Source organism: Lepisosteus oculatus, chromosome 11 (assembly GCF_040954835.1).
Source record: "Lepisosteus oculatus isolate fLepOcu1 chromosome 11, fLepOcu1.hap2, whole genome shotgun sequence".
Lineage (NCBI taxonomy): Eukaryota > Metazoa > Chordata > Actinopteri > Semionotiformes > Lepisosteidae > Lepisosteus > Lepisosteus oculatus.
Window position 1 is genome coordinate 10115434 of NC_090706.1, and position 15040 is coordinate 10130473.

Consider the following 15040-nt stretch of genomic DNA (forward strand, 5'->3'; position numbering starts at 1 on the left):
CAGAAAGCGAAGGAGCCGTGTATTGGTTGTAGAGCCTGCCTGTTATACGCAGGCGCTGACTGCACTCTGCCGCTCTTTGTAGCTCCTGAGGCATGCGAATGTGGGTTAGTGACTTAGTTTTGTTTTCTTCAGGAAGTATGTTCTGTCTTATATCAAAAGATTTAATACAGTAAATTGCAATGTTGTTTTCGCTAAGTGCAGACGTTCTGGTATGTAATGGTGTTTGTTTGACGCAATGTGCCTTTGGTTTAATAGTACTGTGCACTATTGCTGCATGATCAGTTAGTTTTGGTTATGCTACTCTTTTCACTCTCGTCCCTACGTTTCGGAAGCAGGTTTATATTACAACAGTTTGTAATAAGACATGCTGGCTAGGTTAACTGGGATGTCTAAAATGCTCCTGTGTGATTGTTGAGGTAGTGGACAAAAATGTAAATACTCTGGGTAAGCTTGGGATTGCGAGTGTTAAAAATACTGGACCACAGTGACTTTGGAAAAGGGGTGGATATTTGGGCGCGTTTGACAGCTCGCCGGGCTGATGTTTCGAGAGCATCGGTGTCTAAAGTGGGAAAAGTGCGTATTCCGGGGTTGTAATGTCCAACTGCAGATCGATTGACTGCACATCTCAGCCCATTTCAACTGCCATGTTGCAGTGCACTCTGGCGAGCCCAGGCGTTAGACTGCCGAGCAGTGAAGAAATGGGATATGATAGATAATAATAATAATAATTGCTTACACTTATATAGCGCTTTTCTGGTCTCCCCTCCACCACCACCAATGTGCAGCATCCACCTGGATGATGCGATGGCAGCCATAGTGCGCCAGAACGCTCACCACACACCAGCTATCAGTGGGGAGGAGAGCAGAGAGTAATGAGGCCAATTCATAGATGGGTATTATTTGGTTCTGTGTTGGGTCCTGGTGGTTTTGTCATTTTCCAAGAATGGTTTGAGTGTGCTCATTTCCTTAGAAGGCAAGATCAATGGTAATCGCTGCTTAATGGTACTGAGTGCTTATCTTCAGCCTGTGTTGCAGCTCTTCTTTCCACCCACAGAGCATGAGTGGTGGGCCATAGGTCTGAGCAAGACACTGATGTTATCCACATGTTCTGGTCTTTTCACTCACCGGACCCCAAGTGAGCAGTTATGAGATAATCTAGCACTATGCCTGAGTTATCATTTTCCACCTCTGCCAATCCGGAGTGAGTTGGCTGTCTTTCTCCTTGAAGAATGGCGCCACATCCCTCCTGCAGAATTCAAAATGCTGGTAGACTCCATGTCCTAGCACATACAGGCTGTACAGGCTGCAGGTGGTGGCCCAACACCCTGTCAAGTGACAATTCAGAGTTTCTGTTTTTTTTTGTCCAGTATCTTTATGTATAGGTATAGTTTGGAATAATAGGATTATTTTCACTTCACCTAGGAATTTTCCTGAGGAGATGAAGTCGAGGCACACACCGCAAATTAGTTTAGCAGAATAGATCTCAGACCAGAGGACAGCCATGGATGAACTGCCCGAGCTGTACAGTATCCTCAGAGGAGAGGTAAGGTAGCATCAGTGTTTAAACTCTTGATTTCAGATTGACAAGAGTCCCGTCAATCTATTAAACATGAGGGTGTCATCGACTGCAGGTTACAGGTTTAAATCCTAGGCTGTGCCAAGCAGCTGTTACTAAGAGTGCTAGTGAAGTTGGTCAGCTGGGTAAAGTACAACTGCCAGTACAAACACCATTGACTGGAGAGACCTGTGACCTTATGGTGCTGTCACTGAGGACCTTACCCCTGTCCAACCTAGTCACAACCTTGGCTGTGCCAAACATATTGATATGACATATTCTCACATTCTCACATTAATGCTGTGTGCTTGTGTAGTGAAATTGACTTGATTAATACTGATCTGCAGTATCTTGAAATGTTGCAATGGAAGTAAACTTTGGCATAGAAAAAACCTTAATATACAAATACTATAAATTGTATATTTGTTAGTTTTAGACTCTTGTTCCTAATCACATACTTTCCATATTTAATGCACACAAGTTGAGTTAGTTATAAATTTATAAGTAGTGTTAACGTATGCAGAGTGTAAATAAATAAAATGCAGGTGGCTTTCCTTATCACCAGGGGGCCCTGTTTAGCTGGGCCCTGTATCTGGAAGCATTCATCATTGTAAGTACTGTTAACATGTACATCCCTGTTACAAAATGCATGATTATCCTGCTCAGCTATTGTGGGCTGTTCTCTCCTTGATAGAAAGGCACTGCTTTTTTTTGTCCACTAGACTATCAGTGCCAAAAGAAGCAGATGGTACAACAATGTTCTTCAGTGTTGACCTCTCAGGCTGGTCTGAATGTTGTAAAAGAAACACTACTGTGGTGCAGTGGATAGCATTGTTCTCCATAGCGTTGGGGTCCTGGGTTCAATTCCTGAGGTGCTGTCTGTGCGAAATTCGAATATTCTCCCCATGTTTGAGTGGGTTTCTATTGGGTGTTCCATTTTCCTCTGATAGGTTAATTGGCTTCCGAGAAAACTGGCCCCTGTATGAGTGTGTGCCCTGAGATGGACTGGCTTCCTGTCCAAGGTGTATCCCACCTTGCTCCCATTGCTTGCTGGGATAGGCTCTTGCTTCCCTGCCACCCTGTATTAGATAAAGCAGTTAGAAAATAGATGGATGGAAAGCACAATTTGGAGTTCCAGTATGGATAGAAATTGACTATGCCAGGTCAATATGCAGCTTTGTGCATTTTTCTACTCTTTTCACTCTTGTTCTTTCTTTGTGCAGAAACAATTATATCATCTGAATTTTCTGTCATCTGCTTTAAGTTAAGCTTTATAGATCTGTATTTTGTAGTACAAAAAATAACTTTTGAGCTTTGTGGATGTGTAGAGAGGAAAAAATTATTTTAATGATGAGGAACACCTGACAATGAAACAGATGTATTTGCTACTACAGCAATTAACACATCAATACACACTAATAGATGCTTCTGCATAGTTGACCTTAAACTCATTATGTGATCAGATGTTTGAAGATCAATGTAAATTAATGATTGCTAGCACATCTTAGCTTAAATGTTTCTCACCCATACCAAGGTATTACTTTGATTAAATTGTTGATGCTCATAATGCACAGTATGTATAAGGTAATAGTATCTAAGATGTCTCAACATTTTGCAGTATGTATCTGATAATTCCTGTACTGTGAGAGACTATCTCACATGCATTTAATTGCACATGTGCATACGACAAGTAAACTGAACTGTCTTTATTTCTCCACAAAAATAATTGCGGGTTATTCAGTTGTGTCCACTTCTTATTGTTCTCAGGTAGCATCTGTTATGGAATATGGAGCCTTTATTAAAATCCCAGGCTGTCGCAAGCAAGGTAAACGAGATTTCTTTTCCACAAGCCCCAGCTCCGTGCAGTTGGCCTCCCTTCAAACAGCACAAATGATGAAACCCAGCACATCGGGTTGTGCTGCATTTGTGCCAGTTTGTGCTGTTGACAGCAGCTTTTGTGCTGCTTTTGTTTCCAAGATAAAGTGCTTTATTTTTGGGGGGGTCTGTCACCCCCTACAACGGCATAGGAGAATGTAACTGGTCTGGTTTGTTAGTGCTGGTTTCTGTAGGTTTGTACAATTGAAAGTAGCTTTGCAGATGATTTTGTTCCCAAGATATAGCGCTTTATTTTTCTAGTAATCATGTGACCATGTACAGCGACTTTCACTGCTCATAAACCCACCTGGTAAGTTCAAACACAATTACTGGATGCGAAGATAGTCAGCAGTTTTGTTTCTGTGTTAACAAACACAACAATTGCGTGTTCTTAAAAAAGGATTTAACTTGCAAGTCTTAATATTTAGTAACTAAATATAACACGATTAGGTCACAGTCCCTCTATTTTTATATTTCTGGTCAATCCTTGGTGTGAATACAGGGTGAGGACACACCTTGTTGTCTGAAGACACTCATACTGTAAGTCACACAAACGCCCAACAAATAGTGGTAATAAATGCAAAATAAACCGCCACCTCCTGGGCAAACAAAGAAACACAATTGTGGACAATGGAGCACTAACAAATCAGACTGGTTCCTTTCTCCTGGCCTATTATAGGGGGGCTAGGTGACGTCACACCCCCCCAAACATAAGGTGCTATATCTCAGAAGCGAAAGCAGCACAAATGCTACTTTCAACGGCACAACCGAGCAGCACAAATGCAGCACTAACGAATGCAGTGGGTTTCATCATTTGTGCTGTTTGTAGGGGGGGCAGCTTCACGGAGCTACAAGCCCCTGGTGTTCACTACGTCTGTGGCAACATTCGAAATTTTATTCAAATTGTTTGACAATGTAAAAACAACATTCTGTATGCTATTATGTATCAGAGTGACAATGTAAAAACAGTATGAAAATCTTTTTTACTTTTTATGCGAACAGAATAGAACAATAAGTCTGACTCTTTAAACTTACTTTCCTCCAATTCCATCCACTACTAGTTTACCTCACTTCTACATAAAGAAGTTTCCTGTAAGAAAAATAAGAACAACCTGGAGACATTGTAGAACTATTGTTTTTCCTGCTATTACATTTGTGAGCAGTAAAAAATATATTTTGGCAAAGATCACATAAGAACACCAAACAGTTAATAGTTAATAATTTCTTTTTTTTTCTATTGGTTCCTTTGTCCCTTTGTTCCTTTGTAGAGTATAGTCTTTTGCAAGACAAATATAACTCCATGGTCAAAGTGTTTAAAAAATCTGAAGGGATTATCTAATGTGTTATATAATAATGAAATGTACAATCCTACCAAGTGGTCAGTTCCTCTCCAGTGGTAATTACAGGTACAGTATATTCTGGTGTCTAGTAAACTGCTCTTGAAGGCCTTGGAGATCGGGACTGTCTAGTGGTCTTCTAAAACATATCAATCCTGCAAGCTGTCCCTTTGGTTCAGTAGATTCTGATGACTTTACTTTTGCCACCTGTGAACCCTTGAGACCATCTAAATTGGTGCTTTAACTGATGAACATCAACCTTTCTTTCCTTACTATAGCACGCTTACAAAAAGCCTTGTCAGCTAGTCCTTTGATGACTGTAAAGTAGATTGGAAATCCCATATCTTTTGACTCCCCACTGCTTGAGAGACCCATGTTCTGTTTTGATTGGGCTGTATTCAGTGGTGGAAGAGTATACACACATCCTGCTCTTACCTGTGTCTGAAAGTGGACCTCTGCTGTACATCTAAGTCCCTTTCCCTTTGTCTTCCAGGGCTTGTACACCGGACTCACATGTCCTCTTGTCGCGTGGACAATCCATCCGAAATTGTGGATGTTGGGGAGAAGGTGTGGGTGAAGGTGATTGGCAAAGAGGTAATTCCAGAAAAAAAAAACAGAATCCCTTTTTTTCATGCAGCAGACACAAATGGAAACTATGTGAATGTGTATGTAAATGTAAGAACAGGAGACTAGTCTTCACACAAAGCATTCTGGGAGTATAGAACAGGCTACCCAGATATATTGTTGAAGCTGTTTCAGAAAACAGTTCCTCAGTTAGCTACAAATACTCCAATGAGCTAGATGAGTTGTATGGCCTCCTTGTTTGTAACCTTTCTTATGTTCTTGTATTGTTTAACCTCTAACAATTGGCTTGATCAAAGTTTCTGCTCATTAGTAGCAGGGACACTTCTGACACCTCCCTCTCTTAGACAACCATAAAGCAGATTGCTACTACTGCATGTTGGAATGTGCAGTAGTCGGTAGTTCTCAGTCTAATCTAAATACTCTTAATTTCTCCGTAACATATAAATTCTCACTTGGTTGTCTAGAATTGGCAGTTTCCACAGGTGCAACAAATAGTTTTGTTCTGCGAGCTTCTCAGACAGTGAAGTATTCAGGTGTATAAGGCACAGGTGAGCTGGTCTTTCATGTTTAATGCTATTGTTATCAGACTGAACAATTGTTACTCAAGTTATTCAATTCATTGATACCTAATCTATTCGGCCACTGGTCATGTTGCTTATATAACCATAATGATGTTCTAATCAGTGATGTCATGGGGTTTCTGGCAAACTGTATTAAAAATGCTTTAGTGTGCATTTCTCTGCCCAGTCTAGGCATGATGTGTTCACGTTAAACCCCAGTGCTAACATCTTTCTGATCCATCTGCTGTACATTCCTCTTTAGTGTGAATGGGATATAATTTACCAGACAAGTAAAAAGTGTTTGTTGTTTCAGGTTCAAGATGAGAAAGTGAAACTTTCTTTTTCAATGAAAGTTGTTAACCAAGGAACTGGAAAGGATTTGGATCCCAACAATGTTGGCTTAGAGTGGGTAACCCTTTCTACATTTCTTTTCTTTGTTTCAGACTCAGAGCCACCTTTATTTGCCAAGTTTGTATTACATACAAGATATTTACTCTGGTGTACTTGCTGCTACAAAATTCTACATATACCATACACAAACAAGACTAATAGTTAACATTAAGGTAGTGCACATATAACTAGGATTTCTGGTTAAGCAAAAAGACAGCCCTAGGAAAGGGTGGTTTTGTTTTTAATAGACGAGTAGAGTCTTCCTCAGGGAAGTTTATGTCACAGGTGGCAACCAGGGTGGGAGAAGTCAGCAGCAATCTTTCCTGTCTGCCTGCTTCTGTGCTCTGGAATTGTACAGATCATCATTGGAGGGCAGATGACAGCCAGTGACCCTCTCCACAGAGTGAACAACACTCTGCAGTTTATCTTGGAAGCAGGCAGATACGTTACCAAGCCAAACATTTGCCAAGGCTATCAGAATGCCCTCAATAATGGCCCTGAAAAACTATTAGAATTGGCTAAGGAAACACCAACGTTTTCCAGTTGATGCAAAAAGTAGATTTTCTGGTGTGCTTTCGTTGCAATATTGGTGATATTCGTCTCCCAGTTAAGGGTATTAAACATCATAATTTCCAAAAACTTAAAGGACTCCACCACACTTACAGCTGCATCATTGATTACCAGAGAGAAAGGCTTTGGAGAATGGTTCTGGAGATCAGCTAATACTCTTTGAAGGGTGTTAAGCTTCTTGTGGTTGCTAGCACACCATAAGACCAGCCGACTCACCTCCAGGGTGAACTTTAAGGTGATGTCATCCGCAAACTTAATTCGTTTTGCAGAAGAGTTGTTGGAGGTGTGGTTTTGGGGGTATAAGGTATAGAGTTGTGGGGCTAGCACACATCCTTCGAGAACACCAGTATTCACAAACACTTTGACAAATAAGGGCCTAGTCACACCCTTTAACTTCTGTCTGGTAAAAGTTGAAAATCCAGCGGAAGACGGAAAGTTTGGGTGTGTACGTCGTGCTGTGATTATGCAAGTCTTCACCATGGATTCGCTGCATTGTAGAAATGCTCCCCTATGTGCTAATAGTAGTTTATATGACCGAAAATGTGCCCAGTCTGGATTTGGGTGGAAATGTAAACAAAGTTTTTAATTCTGCGGTATGTTAATGTTTTTTATGAGTTTAACAAAATATTTAGAGCCTGATTTAGAGCCTGATAGTTCATTAATTATTTTTCATTTTTTCATTTTTGTTTTACACTTAAATAGGAGAAAAAGGTGTTATTAATCAACACCTAAAGGTACCGGTTTAATTTTTTTTTAGTCTATACTGACTTTCTCATATGCATAACCTATAATAGTAAACAGCAAAGAGAGAGCCAGCCTGGGTCCTTTGTAACCTAATGTCTTGGATACCAGTGACAATGGTATCTTGCTTAAAAATATTGCATTTACAGCAGCTCTTAAGTGCAACAACGAAGTCCAGGGCATTCCAGGAACACCAGATGGTGGAAAGGATATTGTTTATCCTGAAATTGTCAGTGGTTCCTTAGGAAGCTGATTGCATTCATTTGTGTCATGTCTGGCAGCTGAAGGAATAATGCCGTAAATCCATACAGTCTGAATTTTCCTCCGTAAACATAATGAATGTGGTGCAAAACCAGGATGTACTTCATTCATAACCTGCGTTTCATCTGTGTTGGGTTATTGAACCTCAACAAGTCAGGCCCAGTTAGTCTGAAGTGTGGTGACCTTGCTGGCCCTCTGCCTGTTGTCTGACTTGGTGTTGTCTGTTCCGCTTGCAGACAGGACGAGCGGAGGAGACGGGAGTTCAGAGATTACTCCAAACAGAGGATCACCCTGGAGGCCGTTCTCAATACCACCTGCAAGAAATGTGGCTGCAAAGGTTGGCTTTCGGGAGGGACTGATGAAAATTACAGTATAATAAACAGAATTCAGATACTCTTAACAAGATCAGTAAATGATTCAAAGACGTACAAGAAGGATTGTTGGGTTCTGGAACAGCCGTGTTGTTGATGTGGATTTACTGAATGTCTTGACAGAGCAGAGAGAGGAGATCCTGGGTTCAATAAGCAACCAAATGAGCACGATGGGTTAAATGGCCTCATTTGATTTGCAGCTTTTAAAACAATCTAGTAATTTAACAATGGGTGGAAGCACAATTACGTAAGGTCAGTGACAAAGGATGTTGAGCAAATGTATCTAGCTGTGCAGTTTATTTGCTGCTGTCCACCAGGAGCACCAACTTGTAAAATGTAACTTAAACACTTTATGTTTGACGTCTTGCCTTCCATTCATTAATTAGTCAGGTTTTCATTGGCTAACTTCATACCAGAATCTGAGAACAGGTATTTAAAACCTGTGTTATATAACATTAACATGAGTTCGTCTCGATCCCACCTCAGGTCATTTCACAAAAGACTGCTTTTCACAGCCCGGAGGGCTTCAGTACAGCTTGTTACCAGAAGAGGAGGAGGAGCAGACAGGAGAGGGCTTTCAGGAACAGCCGAGCCAGTCGGGGAAAGATCCTACCAAAAGGAAGAAAGTAAATGATTTAACTAGTGTCCGTAATGTCTGTTTTAGGCTCCATTTTGAATGATTTAGAAATGTACAGAAAAATGCATCTTGTTAAAATCGGTGCTAATCACAGACAAACCTGATGGCAACCAGGCAGAAAGACTGACCAAACTCAACCTTATGGTGTCTAACGTGATGTTAAAATCAGACCTTTTTGTGGTTTCATATTATTATGTTTATTATGTAAGCACTTTGAGAGGAGTGTTCAGAAAAGTGCTATATAAATAAGACTGTATTATGATTATTAATGTGGTAGTTGCAGGAAATATTATACCACAATGTTAATGATCTATTTAACACAAAGATTAATGTCATGAACACGGAATATTCATGAGAATTATCAAAGCTTCTTCCTTTACAGTTCAAGGCGACCGCTTTTAGTGTTTTTGTGTGAGCCATGAACACAAGAAAAGAAAAGTGAGTACAGGCCTTGCGGAAACCTTTAAAATATATATTTTTTACATTTCTCAAAATGTTTTGGAGCAGCTCTGACTGATTGATAGACCGGTCTGTCTGGAACAGAGCCAGGCTTTTCTGATGGGAACTGAAGTCTCTCACAGCTGCTTGAATGTTTCCCCTCATAAGCAGCTGCTTCCTGAATCCCTTGTTGTTTGCGAGCCCATTCAGCTGTTCACAACACTCACAGCATCACAGCAGGACTGGTTTTGAATGTATTGTGGCACTGTATGGATAACTCTTTAAGTGGAAGTGTATAGTGTGTTCTACCTCAGTGTGGAAAAACCCTTCATTCCTTCAACTACAAACATTCCACTCCCATAGCTTATAGAGTGATTAGCTGAAACGTTGTCATTATTAAAGAGCTTTCTTTTGAAGTTCTTATCAGTGCTGTCATTATACATTTATTATCAGGTAATTCATCATTGAGAGGGTAGAAAGTGATTAACCTGAGTGATTGATTCCTGTTTTGTTAGATATTTTGTGCATGAGATACATCAATCCTATGAGGGTTCTTTAACTGCAGTCATAGTAGGTCTGGCAACAGAAGATTCAGTGCAATTTGGCAGTCATCACTGACAAAACACAGCTGGGTGCTCAACAGCACTCTCGAACTGCTGTAATCCAACATGTATATCCATCCATTTTCAACCAATTCAGGGATGGGAGGGTGGCGAAGCCTATCCGGCAAGCCACCCCCCTGGATGGGACGCCTGTTCACCTCAGGGCACACACAGACACAAACGCACACATTCACAGCAGGGCCAGTTTTTCTGGAAGCTAGTTAACCCACCAGCAAGTCTTAGGACTGTGGGAAGAAATGGGAATGAATAGAGGAAACCCACACAAACATCGGGAGAACATCCAAACTCTGCTGAGGGTTTTGGAGCAGTCTTTATTAATTAAATCTAGCTGAAAAGGTCTGTCAAATCCTGCTTTCTTTCAGCTGTAAATACAGAAAAGTGTAATGACACCCACAGAAAACCAGATCAAGTTGATCCAGGAAATAGAAATGTCAGTCACAAAATGGATGAGATAATCTTGACCGTTTTTTCCGGATAACATGTTTGAAAACTGGCTGCTCTTTTTTTCCCCCAAAATCCATTACCACTTTAACTTAAAGTTAGCATTGTTTTTGTTAGTCTGTCATTGAGGGCCAGAATCCCGCATGATTTCCAGGTCTTGTTAAATTAGCTGAAGATCTTTGAGAATTGTTAACTTTTATAAACTTTTAATGAGGTGGGGGGAGACACTGAGTGCCTTCCCAACTGTAATTATGCACTACTTACAGGGTCTTAATAAGCTCTGAGGCAAACGTTAATTTAAGATTTGTGAATGATTTCTTACTCAGTCAAGGGAGGTAACTCACTCACTTCTTTCAAGAAGAGATTTCAGTGTCTGTATTTGCTTAGATTAGTGCAGGGTCTCAAATGTCTGCCTTATTGTGTTCCAACAGGAGAAAGACACTGAATCTCTGTAACCCACCCCAAACCCAAAATTGTGTTAGCTAGGAGATACATTAACAACTGTTTCTGCACCCTCAGCCATTTGTCTTTTCTTTCTGAAATTATGGGCTCTGTTTGTCTGTGGTCCAACTATTATTCATCTGGATATTTTTATGGCTACAGTTGCCGTAGTCATGTCCATGAGTGTCATCGATTTGGGAGTTTGGGGGTTTGCTCTGACGTTAGCAGTGCAGGTGTCGGAAATGAGCTGCGACTGTTGACGGAGGAAGATAGGGACTGATAGTAAGGACACTGAAGAGAATATCACAGGTTACTGGTTTCCTGGACTAAATATACTGCATACATAATATATAAATATATGATCATCAATACATCTTCTAACTGCTTTAGCCAATACAGGGCTGCAGGTGAGCAACAGCAAGAATAACTTTTGTAAAGATAAAAGCAGTGAAAGTAAAAGGGCCATTTTCAGGATTATTTTAAAATTTGTTGATGCTGTCTTTCTTACATATATATATTTCTCTATATTTCAGATATTTCTCTATGGTTTTTAGCCCTCTTACTTTTGCATCCAGTATGTATGTTGGTACACTAGCACATAATATATAAACTCTTGTAGATAGAGTTCAGTGAGTCAAATCTTGTTTCTTTTCACACTTCAGAGACTGTCCATTTGCTGACCACAATGGTTCGGTCAGACATTGCTGCTAGTGCATGGGCACCCCCGGCATTTGACGTGCCCTCTGTTCTGACCCCTCAGGAGAAGAAGACCAAGAAGAAGAAGAAGATGAAGAAGAAGCTCCAGGAGCAGCTCCACAGCTCGTCCGGCTCGGACAGCGATGACGGCTCGGACTCCAGCTCCGACGAAGATGACCCCAGACCTACCAAGAGGAGGCGCTCATCCAGCAAGAAGCACAGGCGGTCCTCCTCCTCCTCGGAGCAGAAAAAGAAGAAGAGCAAGAAGCACAAGAAACAGAAGCACAAGGCCCACCGGAAGCGTGACTAAGCGATGACGACTGGGAGGATGGAGCCCGGTCCTGGCTTATGTGCTGCTGTGACAGAAGTTAGGGCCACCGATCACCTCTCAGAGAGGAAACAGCTGTAAGATGCCTGGAGAGAGGGCCCCACATCTAGGCAAAGGCCTCTAGCTTCACAGCAAATGGCTTAATTTAGGACTTTAAGTCAAAATTAATACTGCAGCATTGGTGGCTGAATTTAGTTGCAGAGGTATTTTTGTGTAGTTATCACTAATTTACTGCAGACCTTACCATCATATTTTAATACAGCTGTAATTGTAAAATGTACATATTACTGTTATACTTAGAGGTATTTGTGCATGTGTCATTCAAATTCATACTGATAGGAAGTTTAACAAAAATTTGTGTGATCAATTAAGGTACAAATTTAGTGATAGGCACATCTGCAGTTGTAATTGATACCAGATCAGATGTTTTCAAAGACTGAGGGATACTGTAGTTTCTCAGCCACAGAGCAGTACGATAGTTTCTCAGTGTAGATCTCGGAGACTCCTCTCTTGCTGTTGGGGCTGCAGTATCACATAGACTAGGAATTTGTGTGCTCAACAAAAAATATTTACATAATATACACAAATGCTAAATGTAAAACACTCTAAAAGGCTTAGAAAACAGAGTTTCCTTGGTTGTAATGTGTTTTTTATAAATATGATTATTTGAGACACCTTTGTTAAAACATTGCTGTATACTGTATAATTGCTGTTGTATTTTATTGCTTATGCAGGCTACCACTTTGGAATTGATTATGAATCCATTAGGTCTTGTTCTATGCCAAAACCATCTAAAGCAGCTGCATATTCTTAGATGAGACATCTAAGGAACATAATGATTTTACTTTGGAAAAATAATTCTTCACATTTATAAAGTGAGGTTTCCAAATGAGCAAGAGATGAATTAGGTAAGAATACAAGAGAGGCTACAGATCAATGGCATTTTGATCAGAGAATCTCTCCCAGCCATTTCTTGAAGAACACTGGAAAATCGGCTTCAACAATGTGGTGGGGAAGTTTGCTCCTCCCACCTCTAGAAGTGCCTCCAATTCCTAATCTCAGACGTCCTGCAATCTTCATTTCACTTTTTTGCTGTATCCTGCTGTAGATCCTGAAGGAGCCCACTGTATTAATCTTGTCTGTACCTTCAGGATTCTCAGTGTCTGTCATGACCTCTTGTAATCTCATCTGTTCAAGGACAAGCACATTCTTGCAGCCTTACCAGGAACTTATCTGGTTCTTCTTATCTGAATGTTTTCCAGGGCTGTAGTGTCCAGTGCTTCGTGTAACTAAATTAACAATGATAAGACATTTTTGTGCTAGGGGTATTTTTTTGTATCAATAAGAGATGGAAACTATGTATTGGGCAACCTACAAGGTAACACTGCAACACATTTTATTCTTGCAGATTTCTGTTGAATGAAAATATTTTTTAAGGCGCTTTCTGGGCTGGCTTTTGATTGACTTTGACTAGTTGCCTTTTACATTTGATGAGCTTATTGAAAATGCTCTTGATTAATTTATCTGCAGTGACTGGTGTAAAGGTTCATGGGGATTCTGACCTACATGATTTACCCAGTCAGAATATTAACCCTTACTTATCTGGGCAACTTCTGAAACCACAAAATTCACTGTCCTTTGTGCAACCTCTAGAGCAGCAGCAAACATTTAGTGAGCAACTTGGGACACAGTTTTGCAGATGAGGTAAAAAATTCAAATCAATAGCCCTCCATACATTGCTAACTCAGTACCTGATGGTGGTTTTCTATTCAGAGGTCTTCAATAAACAAACATGTACAGGTACCATCAAGTTCTGGGCTGCAGTTTGTGCCTGGGAGTTGGGTCAGTTTTGTTTTTACCCAGGTCAGTCTGTCTCTTCAGGCTGTCCTACACTTACTCCTGCCATCCTCTGACCTGCTTGGCAAAGCCTGTCACCTAGCTCAGCATGTCAGACACATGACAGGGGATACAGATTGTTTTGGCTTGTCTGGGAATGTTTCTAAATTTAAATGCTGGGCATCAGCACTGTACAGCCCTGTATCTGCTGATATTCCGTGTGACCTGAAGTTTTCCAACATAGAAATGCTATTCAGATGTGCTTGGATCACACATTTAATTTTGCTTTTAAAAGAAATGTATGATTTTAATAGACCTCCTTTAATTTTTTATTTCAGTATTTACTGCATTTTAATCTACTACAATCTCTCTAACCAGTGCAATACTTTTACATTTACATTTAATGCAATGAGCCGTCAAACAGCTTCTGTCTTATCTCCACTGGTCCCTGGGAACCCATCTTCTGGATTTTCTGAGATGTTAAATGCTTTATAAAGGCTAGAAATGAAGGTCATCCTTCCTGCCCCAATCTTTGTTGCTTCCAATTCATCAGTCCCAGATTGATCTTATCTATTCATGTCTGTGAGCTTCAACATTTTTGCAGATGATGTAGTTCTGATGTAAGTGGGTCAGGAAATACACCGCCTTTATTTCATACTACAGCCCCTCCCCCCCCATCCAGTCACACTACTGTAGAACAGCAATCACCCTTTCATTTTTTATAAAGTATTACATATGAAAATGTAGAAATATAAAATGATGAACTTGTACCTTGTGAATTGCATTAAATTATCGTATAACCACCACCCATCCATCTTCTAACCACTTTATCTAATTCAGAGTCATGGGGGAACCAGAGCCTACCTCAGCAAGCAGCGGGCACAAGGGAGGATACACCCTGGACAGGACACCAGTCCATCACTGGACACACACAAACATGCTCATACTTGCTCATCTTCACACTGAATAGAAATTCCTGAAGCTTTGCTGTGTTTGTGGATATTCCCTTTTTCCAGCTGACATTGAAATAATGAATAGGACACCTTTAAGTGTAGGAAACAAGGTTGCTTAAAGCCTATTGATTCATACACCAGTTTTGAGAATTAGCTCTTTCATCCAGTGCCATCTGGGCAAAATCTCTCAGGGCTTAAGTGTCAGTCAGATCTTCATTAGTATGGTGGCCTATTTCGTTATTAGACACACATGTGGTGCAGGTGACTTGTTTTAAGTGCTCCTAGTCTGCATGAAAGGATCAATTTTAACCTCTGGCTATGTATCTTCTTAGCATAGACCAGAATACAGAACTAATACATTAGATCTTACAGAAAGGGTTTTTCTGTAATATACTTTTTTTC

General features: G+C 40.5%; 1 protein-coding gene across 2 annotated transcripts; it reads left to right on the plus strand.

Moving 5' to 3' along the window:
• Nucleotides 1-13289, plus strand: zcchc17 (zinc finger, CCHC domain containing 17). Of its 2 annotated transcripts, none has more exons than XM_015348706.2 (8): nucleotides 1-104; nucleotides 1423-1543; nucleotides 3323-3380; nucleotides 5261-5361; nucleotides 6226-6317; nucleotides 8111-8211; nucleotides 8732-8871; nucleotides 11586-13289. In XM_015348706.2, the coding sequence occupies exons 2-8, from the start codon at nucleotides 1502-1504 to the stop codon at nucleotides 11829-11831; spliced, it is 780 nt and encodes a 259-aa protein (XP_015204192.2). In that variant the 5' UTR covers nucleotides 1-104; nucleotides 1423-1501; the 3' UTR covers nucleotides 11832-13289. The 2 variants fall into 2 exon arrangements, with proteins under 2 accessions (XP_015204192.2, XP_015204193.2); XM_015348707.2 differs by lacking the exon at nucleotides 1-104 and adding an exon at nucleotides 133-209.
• Nucleotides 13290-15040: the final 1751 nt, after the last annotated feature.

Bases quoted from the DNA above. Each gene is read 5' to 3' on its own strand.
- zcchc17 (XM_015348706.2), top strand. From the start codon at position 1,502: ATGGATGAACTGCCCGAGCTGTACAGTATCCTCAGAGGAGAG. The intron at 1,544-3,322 runs GTAAGGTAGCAT...TATTGTTCTCAG, and splicing joins ACAGTATCCTCAGAGGAGAG to GTAGCATCTGTTATGGAATA. The intron at 5,362-6,225 runs GTAATTCCAGAA...TTGTTGTTTCAG, and splicing joins TGAAGGTGATTGGCAAAGAG to GTTCAAGATGAGAAAGTGAA.